Source organism: Gymnodraco acuticeps, unplaced genomic scaffold (assembly GCF_902827175.1).
Source record: "Gymnodraco acuticeps unplaced genomic scaffold, fGymAcu1.1, whole genome shotgun sequence".
NCBI classification, from domain to species: Eukaryota; Metazoa; Chordata; class Actinopteri; order Perciformes; family Bathydraconidae; genus Gymnodraco; species Gymnodraco acuticeps.
This window is the reverse complement of record NW_022989974.1, coordinates 3,601,252-3,626,587: the sequence shown is the minus strand read 5'-3', so window position 1 is coordinate 3,626,587 and position 25,336 is coordinate 3,601,252. Positions and strand designations below refer to the sequence as shown.

At 41.5% G+C, this 25,336-nt stretch overlaps 2 protein-coding genes across 5 annotated transcripts in view; both read right to left on the bottom strand.

The window, feature by feature from the left end:
- Positions 1 to 1,673: 1,673 nt before the first annotated feature.
- brpf1 (bromodomain and PHD finger containing, 1) lies at positions 1,674 to 17,576 on the bottom strand. 4 transcript variants are annotated; one of them, XM_034211223.1, is made up of 16 exons: positions 17,330 to 17,575; positions 15,328 to 16,109; positions 13,841 to 14,030; positions 13,458 to 13,745; positions 12,027 to 12,544; positions 10,746 to 10,950; positions 10,517 to 10,648; positions 9,692 to 9,820; positions 8,712 to 9,183; positions 7,513 to 7,812; positions 6,921 to 7,193; positions 5,930 to 6,077; positions 4,841 to 4,974; positions 4,170 to 4,222; positions 3,919 to 4,073; positions 1,674 to 2,721 (listed from the first exon to the last, which is right to left on the bottom strand). In XM_034211223.1, exons 2-16 carry the CDS (start codon positions 16,062 to 16,064, stop codon positions 2,538 to 2,540), a joined length of 3,918 nt encoding a protein of 1,305 aa, XP_034067114.1. In that variant the 5' UTR covers positions 16,065 to 16,109; positions 17,330 to 17,575; the 3' UTR covers positions 1,674 to 2,537. The 4 variants fall into 4 exon arrangements, with proteins under 4 accessions (XP_034067114.1, XP_034067110.1, XP_034067113.1 ...); XM_034211219.1 differs by having other exon boundaries at positions 10,517 to 10,657; positions 17,330 to 17,574; XM_034211222.1 differs by lacking the exon at positions 17,330 to 17,575 and adding an exon at positions 16,682 to 16,937 and having other exon boundaries at positions 10,517 to 10,657.
- Positions 17,577 to 18,022: 446 nt separating this feature from the next.
- Positions 18,023 to 25,336, bottom strand: part of LOC117543132 (serine/threonine-protein kinase WNK2) — a 40,896-nt gene continuing 33,582 nt past the window's right edge. Inside the window, 6 exon segments of the mRNA XM_034211225.1 lie at positions 18,023 to 20,582; positions 20,701 to 20,996; positions 21,454 to 21,498; positions 23,480 to 23,578; positions 24,589 to 24,807; positions 24,960 to 25,186. Of these exon segments, the coding sequence (XP_034067116.1) occupies positions 20,262 to 20,582; positions 20,701 to 20,996; positions 21,454 to 21,498; positions 23,480 to 23,578; positions 24,589 to 24,807; positions 24,960 to 25,186 (1,207 nt within the window). The 3' untranslated portion in view covers positions 18,023 to 20,261.

Genomic DNA, 25,336 nt, shown 5'->3' with positions numbered 1-25,336 from the left:
GAGGTCACACGTGACTTTGTTGATATAAATATTCGACCTACGCATGCGCGAGACAGAAGATATCCAGTGCTAAAGCACCGCCTCTGGCGGTCATCCAGTATTCATAGAACCGTAGTTACATACGTAACTATCGTTTGATGCTTATACTGTTCTTTTTACTTTTAATTTTGAATGCAGGACTTTTACTTGTAACAGAGTATTCCTACACTGGTACTTTTTTATTCAAGTAGCCTACAAGATCTGAGTACTTCTCCCACCTCTGTCACTCGTGCAACCAATACGTTATAGAAGTCACATCATTAGTTTGTCTGTAATTTAAATTGATTAGACATACTCCTGTATATGAAAATAAGTCAGTATTGACAAAGCCCTACACCACGAACACAAATAAGCACACAACCAACTCTAAGAACTCATTGTTAGTAAAGGACAGGGTAAGTCACAGCAGCAAATTTGCCCAGAGCAGGCCATCGTAAAATAAAGTGCATAAAAGCTCTGGTTTAGATGACTTAGCAGCTGTGGTTTTACCTTAACTATCTTGTTTGTGCATACACTTTCAAATCAACCGCATAAAAACACACAGAAGTCCAATGCATTAGTGTGTGTTTGAGTGGAGCAGTTTGTTTTACGGAAAGCCAAAACAGGGCATTTGGTAGATAACTGGTTTCACAACCGCCTGAATGACGCTTATCAGTTGTTTCCACATATTGTTCGTGGCAGGAAACCATGCATCTTAAACCCAGAGTGGTGACGTTTGGATTGCAAATCAGACGACATCAAGTTTGTGGTGGTGAGTAAGTGTTCCAGATGGGTGGGGGATCTTTATCGTGCACGGAAAAGATTGATCAAAATCTATGGTTCGGGGTGAGGAAATTCACATTGTATGTCATGATAGGTAATGTAGCAACTGATCATGAACAACAGTCCATTAATGGCAACAAATATTAAATGGCAAAGGTTGTTTAACCAGTAGAACCAATAAGTGTGCACAATGCAAAAAAGCTGTAGATCGATTGCAAATCAAACTTACCGTAACTGTTGTTTTATAAAGCACTGAAGGTTTTAGTGCCAAAATACATTTATGTTCTTCTGCTACATTCGTCTCCAGGGATAGGTGTGCTTTCTATTAAATCAATTCATATCTTACACTACACCACAACTTTTATTTTAAATTAGTATTATTTGTTTTATGTTGTACTCCTCTTTTAATGTATTGAAATAAGGTGCATGTTATCTTTATATGATTTTTGGAAAGCATTTTGAATAGTCTTTTTGTAAAAATGTGCTATGTAAATAAACCTTGCCTTAGGTATGATAAAGAAAGCCTGTGTGCTGAGCAAGGTATGATACATTCACAAGATGCCGGAGGTTGGAACACAACTCTTTCCAGTCATAATAAACAAGAAAGTTTACCTGAGTGTTTAGGGAAGTAAGACTTTAGCTTGGAGCAATGCCAAGAAGCATAAAATAAGGATAAGTATCAGAAAGATACAGTCTAAACCTTTCTTGAGAAGCACTTGAGAGTCACAACTTCCTTGTTAAAAGTTGAGACGATTGGGCGGGGTAGTATTTGAACAAAAAAAACAAGGATGTTTCACACGAGGGAAAATAGGAAAAACACAGACGGTGAAAAGTGCCCTGAGCTGCAGACACAGTTACCACGACACAACCCACAAGTTTAAAAAACTCAATTATTTGTTTATTAAACTTCTATCTTTATGCAATCTGTATATATAAAAGTTCTAAAGTCATCAGCCTGAGACTAAGACAGACAGTGAGGCGATCATGTGTTTAGTCCTCATTATTCATTGACCAGCGGCCTGTGTGACAGACGTACGTTAACAAAACGGTAAAAACATGATGAACACAGAGTGAAAGACAAAAAAAAAGGACCACACAATGATGTCTTGTGTAGCAGGAGTGATTAGAAGTAGTCCATGATAAAAAGGAGCTTGTGGACCTTGGAGTAAGCAGAATAAATAACATTATCGTTGGGTTGCCCACAGGTCAGTCTCTCTTTGTGCTCCGCCGCGAATGACTGGACACTAGCATCAGGCATGTTCATTTTTTTTAGTTTGTTTTGAGCGGTGGGCAGTGGATGTGAAGATGTGCTCCACAATCTGGGAATAATACCACATGCATTTCCTTGTTGACATTTTAAATGACATGTGTAAGAATGAAAGTGAGAGGCATAATAGTGTAACAATGTGTTACTTTTTTTAAATCTGTAAACCACCATCTCATTTCTTATTAAACATATCGACCATAATACTAGGAATTTTTTGATTGGTGGTTTTAAACATAGCATATTTCTTCATGATTATTATTATTAATCAATTTTTTTTCAATTCTCTTAAATACAATATTTTACATGTCAGATTAAATACGGCTTAGTGTGCATGATGTGTCTTGGGGCCAATGTAGTGGATGTTCTTTCCCCCACTCTGTTTCTTGTGTTCTGTGATGGTGGGATGGGTTCTCCATAGAGAAATGTATACTCCACAACACCTGGAGGACCAACACCTGTGTGTGTGTTTTCAGTCACTGTCACTGGTCTCGCTGCTGGGGTCTCCCTGCACCTTGCTGCGGTGTTGCATGGCGCGGTGGTAGGCCACCTGCACGGACTTGCGGATGTTGGATTTTCGGCCTTCCAGCATTTTCTCCTTGTCCAGTTCCTGGTCCACCCCAAGCGGCACCAGCTTAGAGCGCGGTAGCCACTGCCTGAATAAACACAAATATATATCCAATTAATACATTTTAATAAAATCTAAATAAGAATAGTTCCTCTGCAGGTAATAAAATGTAATGTGCAGGACATTTTACATTCATATTCTATTTAATATTGAATAATCCATTCTTGCACAATAATATCCTGCATTATATTTGTAACTGGAAATGTCTATTTCCACATGTATATATATTTTAAATTGTTTATCTTTTAACTTTTTAATGCTATATTATTTATATCTAAATCAGGGGTGTCAAACTCAATTTCATCTCGGGCCACATTAGCATCAGGGTTGCACTCAAAGGGCCAGTTTATATACAAGACTATAAAAAATACATATATCAATATTTAATATATATAAAATAATGTATTATATTACATTATTGCCTCTGCATTGGATTATTATCGGATAGGGTAATAACTTCATAAGTCTCTTCAGTAAGAATGTCACAAAATGATTTAAAAAGAAAAGCCAAACTCTGAAAAAAATAAGTCGATATAAAAAAAAAAAAGTGACATTTTGAAAAAAAAGTCAGATTCTGAGAAAAAATGAATATTTTGAAGAAATAAAGTCAAATTCTGAGAAAAAAAGTCAAATTTGAGATGCATTGTGCTACATGTAGTTTATGGGCAACGTGCTTCTGTAAATCGGCATGCAACCTTATAATAAACATATTCTTTGCAAGCTCCCGGATTTGGCCCCCGGGCCTTGAGTTTGACACCCCTGATCTAAATTGAATAATTCCTGGGTCAGCAGTTCAACTTCTAAGAGGATCATCAAGAGGGACACTTCCTGTTGTCATTATGTTTCTCATACTTTTGTTTTTCTTCGAACTTAAAAAGGAACATATGTGATGGCGCGGCAAACCATGACCTAAAATACGAACTGTATTTCCCCTCCCGCTTTAAAAAATACGGCTGACCTATTTCTGCGTGTGTTCCGACGCTTGAAAAAATGGTGCAGTTTCCTTTTAACTACTGCCACAGAGTGATGTTTGTGCACACCTCCAGTAACTAGGAGGCCTGTTATGCTTGCGTTTTATGTTTTACTGTACTCATAATTTAAGGGCGAGAAAAAAAAGATGCAATGTCAGTGAGAACGAGCGAAAGAAGAAACGACCTTGATTGATAATGATGACAATACAACTTATTAAAACAAAAAGAGAAGAGAAGATGTGCAGAGCACTGACCATGTTCTCTTGTTGTCAAAGAAGAGCACCAGGAACAGGTGCTCCCGGGCCTCCTGGGTCATCTGCTCCCCTAGTTTCAGCACATCCAAAGGTGGGACAGGGATTGGGACGCCCCGGTGGAAAACCCCCTCCCTGGGCATCTTAGGGTCAATTATCTGAGGAAGAGAAGAGGACCGTTAGACACCCAGTCGTTAAGCTGCAGCGTGCCCTTACTTAGTCTGTGCTTTCTGCAGTGTCCACTTGTTTCTCACCAGAGCCGGATATGAAGGATAGCCTCTGCACTTGGCCCACACCAGGTCCAGAGCTTCAAGAGAAGAATAATCATCAGAAGTCATCCAGCATCCTGACCGGGCCCGACCCCGCACCACTGAGGTGTAAGTAAACAGGAACAGGAAGACAATCTCCGTTGTGTATCCTCTAGCTAAACCAAGGTTCTCTACATAATCTATCTGCTCTGAGATTACATTACAAACTAAATCCCTTTCCTTTTAAAGGTGTGAGCCAAATGTTGTAACTATCTGTTTCTGTAATGGGGCAACTAGGCTGGGTGAGATCCTAGAAGACTTGAGTGCTGGGTCGGGGCTAAACAAATGGTCTTAGTGCCATTTGAGAAAAATACAACATTTGCCCCCAGGAAAAAACATGATTAGTCACAGAACAACCTTCAACAAATGTCAGTTAGATCGTTTTGATAAGTACTTACTGATACAGTATCATGACAATATCATATAAGTTTCCACTGGTAATTAAGAGTCAAATCAGATCAAATAAAAAATGACTGCTATCATATCAGATTGATTACACACACAAAACAAATGGCTGTTTGGCTGTACTGAATAACCATCTGCATTCATATTCAAATAGTTCCGAGAAGACACTTACCGTCTACTTAAAAAAACCGTAATAACGACAGTGTGCTTACAATGTGAAACGGGCCGCGATCCTCCGACGGAGTAGGAATCGTTTTCAGTGCCCGACGTCTCCTCACTGCTGTCCTCCTGGAAGGCCGAGCGGGAGAACGACGCCTTCCCTCTGCCCTGCTTAGAGGGGGTCGTACTGAGAGAGGAGAGACAGGAATATACTTTAATTCAATCTGTAGAAAATGCTATCAACCATTGCTGTTAACACTCACATGCTTTAGTAGTTGCTAAACAAGAGGTTGCAGGTAAACGTATTATCTTGTCGTTTTCTTCTTGAATCAAAGTGTATTTTTTAACTAAAAAATAAGGACATTTGAACGCTGCTGCCATGTTGATAACAGATTCACAAAACAAAAAGTTCTAATTTTAAAAGTTGAACAGTGCACTAAAATATGTTTCTGAAATCTTTGCGTTGAGAAATAAGCATTGCTGTAACAGAATCATGATTCATATTTCAGTGTACCACATTTGTTTCTGATCAGGCACTGACTCCAATTTCATTAGAGGTGAGAGGGGGACATCCTTTTTTCCACAGACATTATCTGTCTAATGCATTACTGTCAATACATAGTGACAGTTTGAGCAGAAAACTGATGGTTGAATAACTTATTTAACTCTCTTAGCTTATTTTAAAGAGATCAGGAAACACAGCTTGCCTGCATCATGCCTTTCAAATTTCCAAAAGCTTAATAGTTAACACACTTTATCTTGGTTTCTGTAGATAAACGATAATGTAAAAAACCACCAGATGCTGTTTTACAAGGATTTACATGTTTGAACCGTTTCTTGGTGACTTCCTGGTGAAATCAAAGTGATGACAAGACTCCAGGAAGTCACTTGAAAGCAAGTACGCTTTATAAGCAACATGTCAAGCTGTTATTTTAGAGCTGCACAAAGTGATGTGTGGGTCTTTTGAAGGCAGAAGAACTCCTCCACAAGCTTACACACTGCTTGTGTAAGCTTGTGTAAGCTTACACATGATATCACCTTATGAAGCCGGTGCTGCTCATGTGTCTCGTGTTAATCGCTAGCTATGGCTTATGAGAGCGCTGGGAGTGAGCCATACTTGTAAATGTGTGCTATATATTCACCTGGTCCTGTCTGAGGCCGCGCTGCTGCTGCTGCTGGTGGTGGACTCAGAGTCTGAGCTGGATCGAGGGAGACGAGACTCACTGCGGTACACACAGAAGCTCTCCTTTACTGGCTGGGTTCCCCCGTTGAAACCGTTAGTTGGCAAACCTGAGGAGTGCAGAGAGTGAGGTCAGTGTGTGTGACTGAGACGCTGTAATAACGTTTAAAGGTCCCATGTCATGGCCATTGCTACTGATCATAATTCCATTGTTGAGGTCTACTAGAATAGATTTACATTGTGCAATTTTCCAAACTCACATTGGTTTCTCATACAGCATCTCTGTATAGTATGTGTATTCACTCTCTGTCCTAAATGGCTTGTTGGAGCTCCTGCCCCCCCTCCCTGTGAGCCCAATGGCCGTCTGCGAGACAGCGAGACACAGCAAAACCCAGCACACACACACACACACACACACACACACACACACACACACACACACACACACACACACACACACACACACACACACACACACACACACACACACACACACACACACACACACACACACACACACACACACAGCCTGACTGTGAGTCTGTGTGCCACAGCCTCGCCGCGTCCCGCCTACTCAGGGAGGAGAAATCGGCGGAGCTGCAGCTGAGAAAAGATTGAGTGTGTGTGTGTGTAAGGAAGTCCGCGGATTGGTCCATTTGGACCAATCCACGGACTTAACGTAACGGCTCCGCCAATGGGTCCATTTGGGTATGGGCACGTCACTGTACCCAGGAAGAAAACAATGGAAAAAGAGAAATCTCCAACGAGGCGTTCTGGGGCATTGTAGACAGGTCTTTTCTGTGTTAGAGTTTTACTCGCTACATGGTGTACTTTGAGGGTTTGTGACTCTGCAGACCGTTTACATGCAGAAAAACCTTCATAACACACAAGGGGACGGGTAATAACCAGAAAAGCATGACATGGGACCTTTAATATGCATTTATCCAAGCTACCTGGCAGCATGTCGTCGTTGTCACTGTCGCTGTCAGAGCTGGAGCTGCTGCGGGGGCTGCGGGGTCTTTTCCTCGGCCTGCTGGGGGACAACATGGGCAGCTGGGGGGGGCCGATGGGGCTTTGCAACCCCACAGCGTAGCCAGCGTCCCGGTTCTTCGGGGGGCGACCTGGCCTTTTCGGAGGTCCAGCAATTTTATGGTTCTTTTTGGAGAAGAGGACAGATGTCCGACGGCCCACCTCTGGAGCCAGGGCCGATGAGGACACACTCATGTCTGGTGGAGGAGACGGGTTTATAGGTTCAAATGACAGAATATTTAATAGCTATTATATTTTTTCATTCACATTCAAGGAACACATGACCCCAAAATGAACTTCAATTACTCACCCGACGTTACGTACAATTCTTAAAGAAAACATAATTTATTTAATGATTTTTGAGACTTGGATTATACTGCACGTGTTGTCTGAGAGTTTGTAAATGGATGTTTTGATATAGCGTTGCTGTTTATAAAGTTTAATTTAATGATTTGTTTGTTTGTACTTAATTGAAGGTGACAAGGGGTGAGTGCTTGATATTTTCCCTAGACGCACCTTTTTCACCGATCTCCTGGCTGCTGCTTTCCCCCCCTTCATCGTGGTGTCCCGAAGAAGACGGGTGATGGGGGAGTCCCCGGTCTCCTCCCACAGAGTCCCGGCCCCCCATCCCAGAGCCCCCCTCCTGCTGGTGCACAAGCTTCCTCTTGATGACGCTGATCTCCTTTCTCAGAGCTTTGGCTCGACGAGACTGACCAATGCTGTGCTTCCCTGAGCTGACCTCATCGAGGCGCACCTGCAGGTAGTGCAGCTGCTCGTCCAGAGGCAGCCGCCGCCTGTTCTCCGGCAGGAGCAGCTCTGAGAGAGGCAGGGGGAGAAAACCTGTTAGACATCTTCAGAGAAAGTGTATGAACACGGGGGAAGTTAAACATTAAGGGGAACTTACAAGGATGTTGGTTGTTTCCTGATACAATTACTATGTGACTAGACATCTGACAACATTATGTTAATGTGTATGAACAGATTCATCAGACTTAATCTGAGGTTGTTCTAATGGTATTGTCTTATGACATATGCCCAACAAGACAACTTAATCTAGTAAAACAGATGTAAAGAAGTTGTATTTACAGCGTCAAATGAATAAGAACCAGGTTTATTAAAGCAACATGAATGTGTGAAGTTTTTAGCAACTAAATGGGTGAAGATGCTACTGTGTCTAACAAGTTTTTTCTCTTCAATATATTTGCTTTCAGCATATTACTCCACATATTACTAATACTGTTCCAGTGCTATATGCTCATGACAAGAAATGTTACTGAGATTTGATCAGTGAAAGAAAAGAGAAAAAAAAACCTACAATAACCAAGTTCAGCCCTGAAAGCGAAACTTCTAACTCTTATTTCCTTATTTTGCTTAATCTTTACTGCACACATGACTCGTGGTTACTCGTGGTTTGCCTGTTTTAACTTGTATCTCACATTTCTATATCACCCAAATTCCCCTACAGTAATAACAGTAACACTTGTTCCTGAAAAGCATAATTCTACAACAATGTGAACATTGTTTTGTCCCAAAATGCAGGGTGTCAGTTGGCCACTAAATGTGGTCAGACGACCTGAATGTTCTCTTTGCCAAAGTCAATTTTGCAATAAAAAATATATTTTTCCTCTCTTAGAATATTCTTTCACTTTGTTGCTTGAGAAAATAATGCTTTTTGCTATCATAAATCCCCAGCCAAAGTGAAGAGGTTCACTCACCTTCGTCATTAGAAGACAATGGCCTGTCTCGATCTCTGTCTCGATCTCTGTCTCGATCTCTGTCTCGATCTCTGTCTCTATCTCTGTCTCTGCTTCGCTCCCTGTCTCTGCTTCGCTCCCTTTCTCGCTCCCGTTCCCGTTCTCGCTCCCGTTCTCGCTCCCTCTCTCTGTCTTGGTCTCGCTGGCTGTCAGGGCTCGGCTCACGGGGGAGGTGTAAGCCCGCCTCATAGTCGAAGCCTATCCGCTCAGCGTGGCGTCGGGCAGTTCTGATGACGGACCCCCCCATCTCTCTGAGCCGCAGCGCCGCGCGGTAGAAGACTGTGTCCTTGGCGTTGTACTTGAGACAGTTGTTGACGATGAGGCCAAAGTCTGACTCAAAGGAGTCAAACGTGAGGTAGCGATGGGACTCCAGCAGGTTCCACATGGTCTGGAAGTCCATTGGAGTGTCGATGTGGTCCAGGTAGTCTGGCACCTGGAGGGTAGAGATCAGGAGGAGGAATGTTTTGATAAGCTCCTGATTATGTATGAGATTTTTCAGTGTGTGTCGATAGAAGTCAGAGCGAACGTCGACAGGTCAAAGAAGTCCCATGACCAATACTGGGATTTGATGCTGCTAACAATATGAAATAATGGGCAAAATAACAGCTAATATATTAATATAGAAATCATATGGATAAAGAAATAATAAGATATATACTGTACATCAATAACATGATATACACTGAGGAGACAGACATTATATTTCAATGTAATCAGTAATAAGATTAACACTAATAATAATAATCAATAGATTACATTTGTATAGCGCCTTAAGGGACCCAAGGCTGCTTTACATGGTGAACAAACAAACAAACAAGAGGGGCAAATAATAAAGTTACAATTAAATAAAAAGCGGTAGGAGTGGACAGTGATATGGAATGAGGACCCATCACTAAAGGGAACATGCACACCTCCTGGTGTGTTTGAGTGGGTGCGTTTACCTCTGCCAGCGGAACAGGCTCAGTGAAGAAGTTGTTGATGTCTCTCTCCTGTAGCTGCTCCAGCGTGCTCCTCAGCAGCACCAGGAAGGGCGTCAGCTGCATCTCCAGCGCCATCTGCTGCACTTTAATCTGAACACACACACAATTCATTAGCAATGTACACCTGCTGACTAAACATAGAGAACTCTGTGTAGTAACCACTTTGCATGTGCTTAGAAATTCTATTTAAATGTACAAATGTACCCACACACTCATATGTATGGACACTAAGCTGGCAGCAGACTGGCAGTGCACATATTTCATTTGGGTGGCATGCTTAAATTGTGGATTGATGAGTTGCTGCGTGTGCCCTCAGGTAGATTGTAATAAAATAGTGAATTACTTTTATGACCCTGAGGACATCAACATTACAAACTCAGTCTTTAACCAATAGGGACAGCAAAGAGACATTATATCCCTGCAACAGCAAACTCCCTTAAAATGTTTAAAAGCAAATAAAAAATAAAATCTTTTTAATTTGGGTTAACTTTACATTCCCACTGGTATCATTGTCCATGTTTTACTGTACTGTTTCTGTTTTGCTTTTAATTAAAAAATTGTTTTATTTTAACCAATTTTAATTTCTTCACTGCAAATGTTTTATCTTGTTCTGTATTTATTTTAATATTGTTTTTCTTGTTCTGCTTGGTGCTATACAAATAAAGTTTATTGTATGAATATTTGTTTATTATTTGGACCTAATTCTTGAGGTGGTGTTATCTACACAGGGGCACGTAGGGTTTTGATACCTGGCATTGACAGAACTAGAAGGTGTTTATGTCTCACCGTCTCCCTTTTGAGTTTTTCCCTCTTGCGTATGAGCTCCACCAGCAGCCGGGCTCTCTCCAGGTCGTGTCTCAGTCTCTGCCAGGCCTTCAGCTGCTCCTTCAGAGCACAGGGTTTCTCCTCGTCGTCCGTCTGCAACACCAACACGCATAAACCCATAGCCATGTTAGACAACTGAATGACAGAATATAAGTGACTAAAACGTGTAGCTGAATAGTGTCTTCTTTACAATGTCACACGGCTCCGAGGGGAGTTGTTCTGGAGTTGGTGGTGAGAGGGGCTCAATGTGTCGTTGGGACTGCAGGTGGGTTTGTAGCCGGCGTAGCAAAGGCACGCCGTTACGACTCTGCCTCTTCAGGGTCCAGTAGCTGTGGAGGCGCTGCATGAACTGGCTCTTCCTGGGTACAGTCAGGTTACTGGTGATTTTGCTCAGCCTGCAAAGAAACAAACAATACATTAACTGTTGTACTCAACTGTTATATTTGCAAAACTTTCTTCATTGTTACCAGGAAAGTCTTATGTATTATTTTTGTTGTTGTTGTGTTTAACAGAACAGCACTTCTAATATCCTACTAAATTCTGTTAGCTGTAATTAGGCCCTTCATAGTGTTTATTGGAAAGACATTGTCAACATGTATATATTTGACTTTTTAGTCCTGTTATATTTTCTATTTTGAGATTATTATATTTTATGTTTGCTTATTTTCTACTCTTTTTATTTTCACATGATGTGCAATGCCTTGTTTTAATTTGAGGTAAGATAAGTACATCTTATGTTATCTTTCTAGAGCAGGGGTGTCAAACTCAAGGCCCGTGGGCCAAATCCGACCCGCGACCTCATGGTATGTGACCCGCAAGAGCTTGCAAAGAATATTATACACAATACAATTAGTGTAATTGTTGAATATTTGCTTTCAATTATTTGCCCTAGACTTCTGCTTTCAGACGTAGTTATTTATGAAGTTACCAGAACTGATAATAATCCAAATGCAGAGCCAATATTGTAATAATACATTTTTTAATATACATTATATATTTATATATGTATATTTATATAGAGAAGCCAAGAGTGTGCAAAGCTGTCATCAAGGCAAAAGGGGGCTAATTTGAAGAATCTAAAATATAAATCATATTCTGGATTTTGTAACACTTTTTTGTTTACTAGATAATTCCATGTGTTCTTTTATAGTTTTTAAGTATTTAGTATTAATCTACAATGTAGACAATTATTAAAGTAAATAAAAACCTTCGAATGAGAAGGTGTGTCCAAACTTTTGACTGGTACTGTATATTTATATAGTTACAACCGGCCCTTTGAGTGTAACCATAATGCTAATGAGACCCGCGGTGAAATTGAGTTTGACACCCCCTGTTCTAGAACATTCAGAGATGCCAACCACAGTACCCTAAGTCGTCCTAGTATGTGATAATGTTGGTACTAGTTATCCATTTACAGTTTAGCACAAGCTTTGGAGAACACACAATACAGACAAAAATAGTGTGTAAGCACCTGTGGGGGGGTATGCAGGGCACAGACACCACTGGCGCTGCAGCTCTCCTCTCAGCTAAGATCTTCCTCGCTCTTTTCATCTTCAGCCTGGACTTGGCTTTCGCCCTCTTGGCTCGCTCAGAGCTCCAGCCCTTGGAGTCATCATCGTGGCAAATGCTCGGCTCGTCATCCTCCTCCAGCTCTCCTTCGCTGTGGGAGGAACCCATGCTGGCGCCGCCTACTCCTGCAAGAGGTCGTGCTGATCCTGGCGGCGTGTGGATGTCACAGTAAGCTGTCTTTCGTACACTAAAAGAAGTGCCGTTGGCCCCCGTCTCTCTGACCGGCTCCATTTTCATGTAGAGGCCCGCCTGCTGAGCGCAGGTGACGTGGAAGGCTGTGTAACAGTTGGCTTTGTGACACTGGATGCAGGCGCCTGAACCTCGCTGCTTGCAGATGTAGCAGGTGAGCTTCCAGCGTGCGGGGGGAATGTGCTCAATACTGTCTATCGGCTCCAGGAAGACTGTGTTGGCGAAACAGACCTGAGGAAAGACAGCAAAATGTTTTTTTATTTCATCACTTAGTATAACAAGACAACAGACTGACTGAGCTCTACTAACGCTGATGTTATTTTATTAGTCTGAGTGTTTATCGTTATATAAATTATGCATCTAGCACTTTTTATCAAACCACTTGCACTCCACATTGTCCAAACTCTGCCAAAACAACCATCCACATATGTCCACTAAAAAGATACATCGTGCTCACAGGCCTGGACTTTTCTATGCATCAGATAATAATGTTAAATACATTATTTTCCCAACGACTAAATGTAAAGCAACTTTTGTTCTGAAGGAAACAGACAAATACTAATAGCAGTGAGCAACACACAGGGTTCATGCTCTTTTTCACTAATGATTTTCAAGGACTTTTCCATGACCTTTACCTAATTTTCCATGACCAAAAAAAATTACTTTTTCTCAGCGGTACCACTGAAAATGGTTTATTTTAACATGGAACAGGAAAATAAGGTCTGCATATGAAACATGTTGTGCCTATCTAAAACAAATCAAATAGGCTTACTAGCTTCTACAGCTAAAAGCAACTAAAATCTCTCACCAGCAAAATACCTCGACAGTTAAATGCCATTTTACGTTTCATTACTATACGATACAGTATTTATTATCATTATAGTATTACTATTTCGGCGATTAGATAACATATAAATTATATTTGATGCAACTTTAGTTACATTTCCATGACTTTTCCAAAACTTTGGGAAAAATATTGTTTTCCATAACTTTTCCAGGGCCTGGAATTAGCATTTTGAATTTCCATGACTTTTCCAGGTTTTTAATGACCGTAAGAACCCTGAACACAGCACAACGCAGAGCACCTCAATATCTGCAAGCTTATGTAGTTCTGATGGAGAAGGCATGGAGTGTGTGACTTTACCTCTGGGATCCAGAGGGCACAGACAACATGCGCCCAGCGTGCATCGTCTGTCTGTTTGAAGGCGCCTCCCTTGTTGGGACAGAGAGCGCAGTCCACAGCTCGACTCGGCGACTGAAGGCAGCGCCGACATAACCACTGGCCCTCTGGGATGTAGGGCACACCGTAGCACTCTTGGTGAACTGCCAGGTTACACATGTCGCAGAAAAGGATCACATTGCTGTTCTGACACTCCCCGTCGTTACAGATGCAGCAGACAGCATCTTCATCGATTAGGGTGCTGGGGTCAGCCTGGGGGAAAAGAGGAGAAGGAAGAGTTGAAAAAATTCTATATGTTTCAATGTTAAAAAAAAAATGTCTTCCCCTCAGATGCCAAATTGATGTACCTTGTTGTGGCTCTCAAAGTAGGACTCCTTCTCTAGGCGGTCCATGAGATACTCAAAGACCTCCTGAGGAATGGGAGTGACACCGTCGCGCCGCCGCTTGTCGTTCATGATGTCCAGCCAGATGTAGTCTTCTTCATCAATGTCGTACTCTACCTCCTCATCCAGCTCCTCCACAGACTTGTCAATGTACCTGAACCCCAGAGCAGGAAATAATGTGTATATTAATTACATAGTAGTATATGTAATTAATATAGAAAAGGCAAGGCAAGTTTATTTATATAGCACCTTTCAACACAAGGCAATTCAAAGTGCTTTACAAAAAACGAAAGACATTAATAAAATGGCATTTAAAATCAGTCATTAAAAAGCAAAGATAATAAAATAAACATTAAAAGAAAAAATACATGGATAAAAGTTACAGTGCAGTCTAAGATATGAATAGTTCAATTAAAAGCAGCGGCAAAAGGAAAAGTCTTCAGCCTGGATTTAAAAGTAGTAAGAGTTGCAGCGGACCTGCAGGTTTCTGGGAGTTTGTTCCAGATATTTGGAGCATAATAACTGAACGCTGCTTCTCCATGTTTAGTTCTGAGTCTGGGGACAGAAAGCTGACCAGTCCCTGAAGACCTGAGAGATCTGGATGGTTCATAATTTAGCAGGAGGTCAGAAATGTATTTTGGGCCTAAACCATTCAGTGCTTTATAAACCAGCAGCAGTATTTTGAAATCTATTCTTTGACACACAGGAAGCCAGTGTAAAGACTTCAGAACAGGAGTGATGTGATCCACTTTCTTAGTGTTAGTGAGGACTCGAGCAGCGGCGTTCTGAATCAGCTGCAGCTTCCTAATAGATTTTTTAGTGAGACCTGTGAAGACACCATTGCAGTAGTCGAGTCTACTGAAGATAAAAGCATGGACAAGTTTTTCCAAATCCTGCTGTGACATTAGTCTTTTAATCCTAGATATATTCTTTAGGTGATAGTAGGCTGATTTAGTAACTGTTTTAATGTGACTGTTGAAACTATATAAAATATAAATATATGTATAGTGTACAGTTTTATTATTATGCTGCTGTGTTATATGTGTTATTTTATTTTTGTAACTCTGGCACAACAATTTCCTTCGGGATAAATAAAGTCCTATCTTATCTATCTTATAACAAGTGTTATAATTGGGATTAAAGCTATAGCAACAAATGATACTTTCTGTAAAAGGAGGATATAATAATAATGAAAAATCTAGTCAAAGGCAAAGGCTTTTCGTCATACATGCACAATTAGCTGTACAAATGAAAACGTGTATGTGTGCTGCAAATATTCATGACTTATATTTCTGTATAAAAAAGATGCCTCCTGTGTACGTGCACCCAATTATTATGTGCCTGCTTTTATCTTTTAATTGCCTGACACGTTACCAATATTCCAGCTTCTAATTATCATATCTGCAGCTATACAGGTATTAATGATTGACATTATAACTCTCTATACAGACCTGTAGTAAGATGCTGGTCGGGGAGGGGCTTCAGGTCTCTCCTGGTCCAGCTCTCTGAACACCGCCTCAGGGAGCTTGATTGCAGGGCCGGACTGAGCGCTGTGATGATGAGATGAACCGTCCTTCTTCTTTTCTTTACTCTTATGCTTTCCAGACTTTGGGGTGGACTTGCCACCATTAGAGGAGGGGATATCTGTCCGGTCCTTGCCACCACCTCCTACCTCGCTGCCTCCGCCGTCGCTACCGTTACAAACCCCTCCACCACCACCACCAGTTCCAGAGGTTGGAGCATCCTCTGCATCACTATCTTCCTCTGACACCACGTCAATGTTCTCAAAGATGCTGATGCGGTGGATGCGTCCTTGGAAGTCCAGCTCCACCATGCGCTGTGCCTGTGCATAAGTCATTGTTTCCCTGCCCGGAGAGTTAGAGTGATCCGACTGGTTGGGGCTACCAGGCGTGTTCCCCCCGTGCCCCAGTCCCCCACCACCGTTACCTCCACCATCGTCCGTATCCCCTGAGCCAGCCAATGAGGCGCGAGGAGGCCGTCCCTTTCTCTTTTTCTGGGGAACAGTCTGTGCAGGAGTTGGGTTGTCATGGTCATAGTGGTACAGGTGATACTCAATGCCACTGTAGCTCTTGTAGACCTTCCGGCAGGACTCCACAGGGCACTCATAAGGGGGCTTGGTGGCCCGCAGGTTGTGACAGAACGTCTTTACATCAAAGTCTAGCCCCATTGTGCCAACAGCCACTGCTGGGACAGATGCTGTTCCAGTTTACATCTGAAAGACAGGGACACAAAGGAGGACCATGGGTGAATCAGATGAGATTTAATTACAATACATTAGGTAGAGAAGACCTACTGTTACTGAATTGAAGCAGTTAGAGACACCAGTCCAGGCGTTCATTCAGACTGTGCACCTGTTATGTTGCAGTCACGTGACCATATCCCTCAATCCCAGTGGGAAACAAATTGTTATGTTTTGTCACACAGTCACAGGTGCAATTTAGGTCAATATTTAGGCTTATGTTCCTTGCCAATGACAGTTATGTCCGGATAACGTGCAGTGGCACAAACAGCATAACAGTAAGGCTAGTTGATAGCAAATTACAACTTGTTTACAGCCCATCAATTCTGGCTAAAACAACAGTGCACACGACAATACAAAATATCCCAAAACTAACCACAGGACTTTGTATGCCAGCTATCGTTAGCTTTAGCATGTTTCTGATGTTTCTCCTCACACAATGAACCCTTTAGCCAAGCAAGCTAACAGCAGCTAGCAAACAACAACACCAGTTCACTGTCGAAACTGCAAAAGCTACACAGAAAAAAAGCTCAGCTTCTACTCACGAATTAACGATGCAATGAAGCCAACGCTTTCTTGCATTATTGTGTATCTTTATAGACGCACAGTGCTTCATTATAAGTGGGTTAAATTCATAGCTGCTTTCACAGGGCAGACGTTACCTACACAAAAGGGGTGTTACTTAAAGGTTGCATAATATTTTTAATATAACGAACAGCAAATAATGAACACGTGTTTGAAGTTAGATACACAGTAGTATGAATGTTACTGAGATGACCATTCAACATCTTACAGTGTTTCCCTCCACAATGACCTCACCCTGTGAATACCTAATACTGAGCAGCCAAATGTCACTATTGCATCTGATTTCACGAGGTTATACCACTACTACTGCGTATGGGATCAGGTATATTGTTTATTCAAACAGCTAATGTAGATAAACCATTTAATTATAATTCCCTGTGTAGCGTAATAGCTCTGAAATGCTGTGCGATGCGAGGAAAATAGCCAAGCTTGTTATGCATCTGGGCTGTACTGGTTACTCCGGGTTTACAGGGCACATTGGGTTAAGACGGAATATTAAAATCAATACAAATATACACCATTAATGACTATTTATTGTCAAAGTGTGATTATATTCTCCTACAAAACAAGGCTTCAGTCGCTACAGATCTAACGTTATAAACACTTACTACTCCACGTTCCTCAAGACTGCGTGCTTCGGAAACCTCTCACAGATCGGACGGATTGCAGATCGATTTTTTGTTCATTTAGATAACTCCAGATTAGATTCAAGGGAAGCGTAGGTGCTGTGAAACGTGTTTATAAATAAATTTAATATCCAGATCGTTGCATTGTGTTGGGAATAATTCAGGAACTCGGTTGAACAAAAGGGGCAACCGTTGCTGTATCGCTACGGCGCAGACGCGGGTTGACACATTCGCCACACAAAGCAGGGTCTATTTTTCTGGTTTGGTAATAAAATAGAGGCTAAATACCTGAATCGAACTGTTTCTAGTAATGATATAAATGATATTCTGTTCAAAGATATTTTTTATATAATTTATTTTTGAATGTCTATTGATCCAATACGTTCCCACGGGTTATTTCGTCTTGAATGTTGCGAATCTGTGGCTTTGTTTCAAAGATGTCTGCAGGACAGTGTAAAAAAAAACCTGAAACCATCCAGCCTTGCCTGAGTGCGCGACACACTTAAATAACTACATACAAACTACTAACTATATAGGAATAAAAAGTGTGCAACTTTATTGATTTAACTTACCTTAAATGATCACCTTAACTCCATATTACATAACCTTATCAAGATTTGAATATGATGATAGCCTCTAGAAATATAAATGGAAATAAAACACAATGAAACTTAATCAAGCACGAAATAATATTTATTTATTTATTTCCCAACATTCAGTCTGATTAGAGTGCAGCAGGGTAGGGTGGGGTAATGCAGTGGGACATACAGTACAGCAGGCAGAAGCAATCCCACTGTTTGAATACAAGCCTTTGACAATCAGAGCATATTCACCAGGGGGCACTGTTTTACAGAGAGAAGTTAGATGAGCAGATTGCACATTTTCAGGACTCCTCCTCCTCTGTGCAACTCAGCTCCTCTAATTGATCACTGCATCCAACAACAATAGTTATTCCTTCCTCTGCTCACCATGAGTTAGCAGTGAAGGAGGTGGAACAAAACCAGATACAAGTGACAGAGAACAGAAATCTCTTACTACTGGAAGTATTTCACCAAAGCAGAAGATTCTGCATAATATCCTATAAAAGTCCAATTCAAACCGAATTGATGAAATAATGTACATCAAAGCAACCCCTCCACCACCACCACCTCATCATCTTAACATTCCCCCCAAAAAAATAGAAATATAAAGTACGAGAAAACTGTACATTTCACAGCTTGGCAGAATTGGGTTGCTGGAACCTTTTAAATGAATCGTGTATATGTGAAATATCCAACCATTGTAGCTTTATTGTTTATCTTTGCTTTATGGAACATGAAAAATTGGGCATGCTTGTTGGTGATACAAAATTACAGGTGGGGAAACCCACTATATACAGTGTAGGAAACTCTTAAACATAGGTTAGAATTAAGGGAGACCATATGTTGTGCAAATCTCCTGCAATAAGTATCGTTTGAATTTTGCAATATATTACTGAAAATGAAAAAAAAGACTCATCCAAAGCAACCTGTGAAACAAGGCAATAACACTGCTTTGTTCGTGCCTCATTTGTTAATTTCATTTGAGGAGGTTTTCATATTTAAAGTACCATTGTATGTGAATATTATGCTCAATTGTACAGTAGAATCACCTCAGACAATAGCAGCATCAAAGAAAAATCAAGCTTTTAAACAGCAAACAATTTAAAAACTGGTGATTGCACAAAACATTTCACTTGAAGTGTATGCTGAGTAATCAGATAGCCTATTTGAAAGAGCAGTTAGCAGTAGTGGCATGTTTGCTTGGTGGTTTGTAATGTTTAGAATTTGTCCAGTTACTCCTGTCTGTTGCTTTGTGATTTATAACTTTGTTGAACTCTCAGCTTGCTCCTCTGCACACAGAGATAAGGCTTGTGGCAAGGCCACGATCAAAGCTTTGTGGAGGGGTTAAATTGCACTTTTTAGCCTCTAGCCTTGACAATAATTGCTACATTCTGATCAAAACACTACCAGAGAAATAAACTGTACAAAGAACTGTGTACAATATATATGGCTCTGGACACTGCCTTTCTTTAGAGCACAAGGCTTCAACACTGCCAACTCCCATGCATCAGTTGTCCTATCAAAAAGAGGCTGCGTCCCACCGAACCATTTAACCTGAAAGAGTGGATTTGTCTGCTGGCGTAATATTTTTCCTTCTCTCATCAGTCTCACATTAACTGTTTGTTTCTGCAAGGCAATGGTACATCTCACCACTATGGCATTCCATCTGTCACAGGGGTGTAAAGTAAACAAGGGTTAAAACATGATTTATTATTTTAAATAAGAGCATATACTTTGTTAATAGTGCAGTTCTACAAGGGCATTCATATGTAAACCAAAAAGTATCTGTAATGCATTAAAATTAAAAAAGAGACTGCACTCAAGCTACCCTAAAATAAAAATAACTTGAATACAGACATGCTTTGTTCACAGAAAAAATAAAATAATCAATAAATCAATGTTCAAGGCACTACATTCCTTCAAATATCTTCATCATAAATACTGTCCGGTTACTGTATCTCACACCACTGGTATTTGGATTCCAATGTAGTGTTTAAAGTGTATGTAACAAAAAAAGGGGAGAACTGCAGTAATAAAGAGTAAAGTGATGTTTGCTTTTCGTGACTGCAGACAAGTAGTCTTGTATGGCTAAGTTTAGTCAAAACCAAAGCCAAAAAGCATTAGATATCAGACATACATACTTAACAAATACTGTATACACAAATTTACACATACACACTCAAATTAACCACAGATATAAGTGTTGCTGAAAGAATATCAACACTTGGGTCATTTACAACATCAGATTATGTACATGTGTGGCTCTGATGAAGCAGAATGGATTGGAGTTGGACTATCGTGCCCTTACACATGAACAAGTATTAGGTAGCAGATTAGGTAGTCCTAGCGGTTTTTGGACAGTGGCCATTCTCGGGCTCGTGCATGAGGTTGTAGGCTTGGATCCCCTGGTTTGCCGTTGGGGCATAGGGCATCGTTCTTGCAGCACCGAGCAGGCCTACAGGAGCCCCGGACCCTACAGGACTGGGCATGCCGGACCACTGCTGCGGGTAAAGAGGGCCAGGAGCCATCCCGTACCCAGGAGGGAGCGCTGCCGAGTTGGGAGCTAGGTTTGAGGGCGTACCGGGGCCTAAAGCAGCAGTCAGGGGGCAGGAAAGAGGCAGCTGGAACTTGCGGGGACCGACATGGCATTTAATCTGAAACAGAAGGGAGTTGTTGTACAAAGTAGTGCATAGACCGCCTCAAAAGTCAGAGATCAAAGTACAACCGACGCTTCATCATCTATCCCTGAGTGCACATCTTCATTTCGAGTACCTCTTGTGCAGCTGCTCCCACGGGTGACACTCTGCCCTCCAGGTCCTGCTGGCGTCTCTGCTGTTTCATCTGGTTGAGGGAGGGCCGCGGCTGATTGGCTGCCGCAACAGTCTCCTTCGTCCAGTCGTCTACCAGCTTGTGAAGATCGTCTGTGAACGTGCCTCTCTTGTTGTTGCTGTTGTTGGTCTGGACCTGAGCGAGCCGTGTGATTGGCTGGGGTGATGGCGAGGGTGTGGCGAATGCCGGCTGTGTCTGACTGGAGGCCGTCTGAGCGGTGGTGGTGTGGGGAGAAGACCCTGAAAACACACAAAAAGGTCTTCAAATCTGGCCAGTTCTACAATATTAACTATCAAATCAATTGGCTGCTGTTTGGCGTCATTTCAGTCACTTTTGAAAAAAAGAGTCCAAATCATTCAGTTGAGGCTAGAGTCAAAGTGTGTACAACTTGTGTACTTTTACTTATTTTTCCAACATAGCAGCCAAAGGATTGTAACAAATTACTTCCAAGAGTAGTAATAGCCAAATGAAATGTTTGATATGCAAGCAGTGACAAAATTGAGCAATCACTACATTAACACCGCCATGCAAAAAAACATCAAATATAAAACAATGAACCCACATTTTCAAACACAACTTTAACATTTTCCAGGTGCCAAAACAAAAAATAAAGTGCACATACAAACATAAGGAGGACTTAAGTAGTGAGGACAGAGTAAGAAAGACAGAGAGTAAGAAAGTAAATGAGATAGTTACTACTACTGCGCTCTTTGCCTAGACATAGTCGTTTCAGAGTGGACCCTATAAGAAGGTAAAACAGCACAAGACAGAAACAGTTAGGCCAGGACACACTGCACACCACACGGATGTGGACAAGCTGCTTCATAAACACATTCAGCTATCAAACAATTGGGGAGAGAGAGGGAGGGAAGAGGAGGACAAGGGGTTTCAAAGTGAGGAGGACTGGAAGAAGCAGCCTAGATGTTCTCCTAAAGATGGGCAACCATTTGTAAAGTTCACTATTACAACTTGTACCTGACCAGCTTAAGAAATGGAAAGCACTCTTAGCTTTGGTTGTCAAATGATTCTTCCATTACTTTAACCATGTCAGTATGAAAACCATCATATTTTATGCTGCCTTATAAGATAACTTTTTTTCAAACAATGTTCTGTTTAAGTCAACAAGTCTGATAAAATGCAGTCACTATCATTTTACTCGCCTTTCCAAATAAGGCGTAACATTTCTTTGATTTTATTTATACATTTTTAGTCTATTAGTTGGTGCGAGACCATAACCACAAGATAAGCGTTTTCTAAGAAAGGAAGACTGGATTCTGGATTAAAAGAGATCCCTTAGTCGATGTGAGAATGCCTGTGAAACACAACGTGAAACCAAAATAAATCAAACTGAAAGAGCACACAGATACTAGCTGGAACTCATCGGTCAGCACTTGTTGGAAACATGCAGGTAACTCAGGAGACGTGGAAAGAGGGAAAAAGTAATAGTTGATGATACAGCCCTTCACATGGCGGAGCAAGTCTCCATCAGGGCCCTGCCTGGCACCATGCACGTCTTCTGCGTCCAAACATGAGGGACAGAGTCTCCTCTAGCACAGCAAAGAGCCCTGCCTATCAGGGAGGGCTGGGGGGGGGGCTGAGTTAGTATATAGAGGATTGCTGACTTGGCAAAGTGCCTTAACTTGGGAGATGTTAAACAATCAAAATTAACAGTGGATGGAAAAAACAACAACAAATAAATAGGGAATAAAGGGCGTTTGTCATTCTCTCTCTCAGGTGTACACGGGCACACCATCTTGTTTTAGATGTGACCTCGGCCCATGTTTGGAGAGGACTAGCCCCAGTGCGCTTATAGGGTCTGTTTTTTGTAAGCCAGAAGCGCTGCACAAAGCATTTGTATGAGGGGGAGTGGGCATTATACCCACTAATGAATGGTTATGAATGCGAAACAGTGGTTCTGTAAATTGTGGATTGTTGCCAGAGGAATAGCTATAATATCCAGACCCAGAGTCACGCACACCCAAGACATGTTTCCTTTTTAATCTTCAAGCCAAAAAGCTGTCCTGTTGATTTAAGGGTCAGACAGATGTAATGCTAACTAGCACATGACCAAAACCCTTTTTGAAAAACGGCTTCACGACGACAGCAAAACGTAGGTACAAAAATATCACAAGAACTTCTATTTATTTTTTTTACATTATTATTTTCAATAATTTCAAGCACCTTTAATGACTTGACTATACTCTCTTTCCAGGAAGTGATACATACGACAGAGCTAAAAGCGCATTAACTACCTTAAAGTGCCACAATAAAGTGTCAGCAATGCTTCTGCAATGTCGATCAGCAATAATAGGTTACGGGACTTTTAGTAGAGTCATAAGCTAAAACAGACAGAACGGTTTCCTGCTTCACTGAATGCTTGAAGATAAAAAGGAAACACTTCCTGGCTGCACATGTTCTCTCTTCCTGGTGGCATGTGCCTATGTTGGCTAGATTCAGCTGACTTTGTAGATACGACTTTTAAATACAAAAATCCTCAGAAGTTAATGATCACATCGAACACGACGTTTAAAGTCGTCGAGGGAGGGGTTGAGTGTGAGGAAGAGAAAATGGGGGATGTCAGGAGGGGGGGGCCTGTGAGGAGGATGGAATAGAGGATCCACAATATTACAGAGATATTTAAACATGGTGATAGAAGAGAGGCAGGTTAAACAAAGAGAAGATGGAAATGAGTGAGGGTAAATAGAAAAGAACAAATACAAACAGATGGACAGAGACACAGGTCCACTGAGGAATCTAGTGCGTGGTTTGCTACTAGATTTATAGGTGACTCTCTCTGACGTTTGGTGGTAAACCGTCCAGCCTGTAAAAATGAATATAAGAGGGAAGAAGAGAAGAAACAAGAGAGACACTTTGTAAAAGTGTACAGAGACTGGGTTGAGAAACCCCACCATAAAAAGCAACAGCAAAGGAAAATAAGGAGTGCACAATATACAGGAGCCTAGTATTTTATACAATGATTCATTCGACATTTCAGACAATAATTAAGAATGAAAGAGTGTTTTTAGGGGAGCGGGGAAACACAGGTTTCAGGGTTTGACCCCAATATTTGTTTGTTTTATCTTTTATTTTAATAGGGTTCCCTTGATATGAAAGCATCTACAGCCTGTAGATACTTTCACCTCACTGTAGTCCCTTAACATGCTACTGTCATAGAATAAATATATATATAAATACGAAAACGCACTACAACCTAAGAGTAAAGTAAAGAATTCCACTTGAAACGATAACATAATATTAATAAGGAACAAAGTAATAATAATAATAAGAGTAAAATATATTGGCATAAATTAAAAACAAAACACAACATTTGAAAGCATGAAATCAGCCAGTTACACACACAACATAGACATTGACTGAGTCTATGATCTATCAAAGAAATCTATTAATAATGACGTCTTTTGATTTAGATGAACTTAAGAACTCAAAAGCTGTGAGCAGCTGATAATACTAGAGATTACAAGTAGAGATACTGTGGTCAGTAAAATAAGATCCCTTCCCATTGCTAGCTTCAAAATATTGCCAACCAACTACATAATGGTTTATTATCGGTCAGCAGGTGTTTTTGACTTGGTTTTTTAAAAGCCAACAGTACCTGACCAACCATACATTATATGTATGTAGTATTCAGAGTGGTCCTTCACACAGTACCAATGTGTCTGTGATCCTTCAGGTCTCTTTTGCAAAAGCTAGTTCATGGACCGTATGGACAACATGAACACTGTTAAGCCTTGTTAAGCTCCAGTAGCTGTTTGGTAGATAGCTGTCCCATCCGCACACACATCAGCATGCACTTGAACACATAATGTGTACCTTGGCCTGCTTGGTTAGTCGTCCCGTCTCCGTGTAGCCCAGCGTAGATGTTGTCCGAGGAGAAGGAGCCCTTCAGGGAGCAGGGCTGCTGGGTGTGCACCTGCTCTGGGGCGGCGCTGGTGTGACTGCTGGAGCTAGAGCTGCCACTGGAGTGGGCCGAGCCGTCCGACAAGATGGAGCTCTTAGCCGGGGAACTGCAAGAACTGGCAGCGCTCTCACCTTGGTGCACAAAAACAAGTAGTGAGTCACACTCCTACGGTTTTCTGAACCTGACGCCATTCTTGTGTTTTCCACTCGTTTGCTTCAGACTGAAAATGCTCTCCATACACACAGCATCACCACTTATCACCCCACTATCTGAGCCCACACACCTTTCCTCTCGCTGGCGGTGCTCAGGTTGTTTTTGAGCTGCTGCACCATGGGATTGAGCAGTTTTCCAGCCTTCAGCTTGTGTTTGCTGGCCTTGCGCCTGCGGCCGCTCGGGGGTGCTGCATGAAGCAAGCCAACATTGGAGGGCAACATTTTACCCAGCTCCGTGTACAAATGCTCAATCTCCCCTCTCTGGAACACCTGCAGCTCAGAAATCTCCTTCATGTGTCTAGTGAGAAGGTACAGGAGGAAAACAGAAATAGTTGTTAGTCAATGTTGCCGTCTCTTTTTCCAAACATTCCCTCAGTAAGTTACGCTCTAGTCCAATTAGGCCTCGTTCATTAGAGTTCAGCCACAATACCTGCGTCAAGATCCGTTT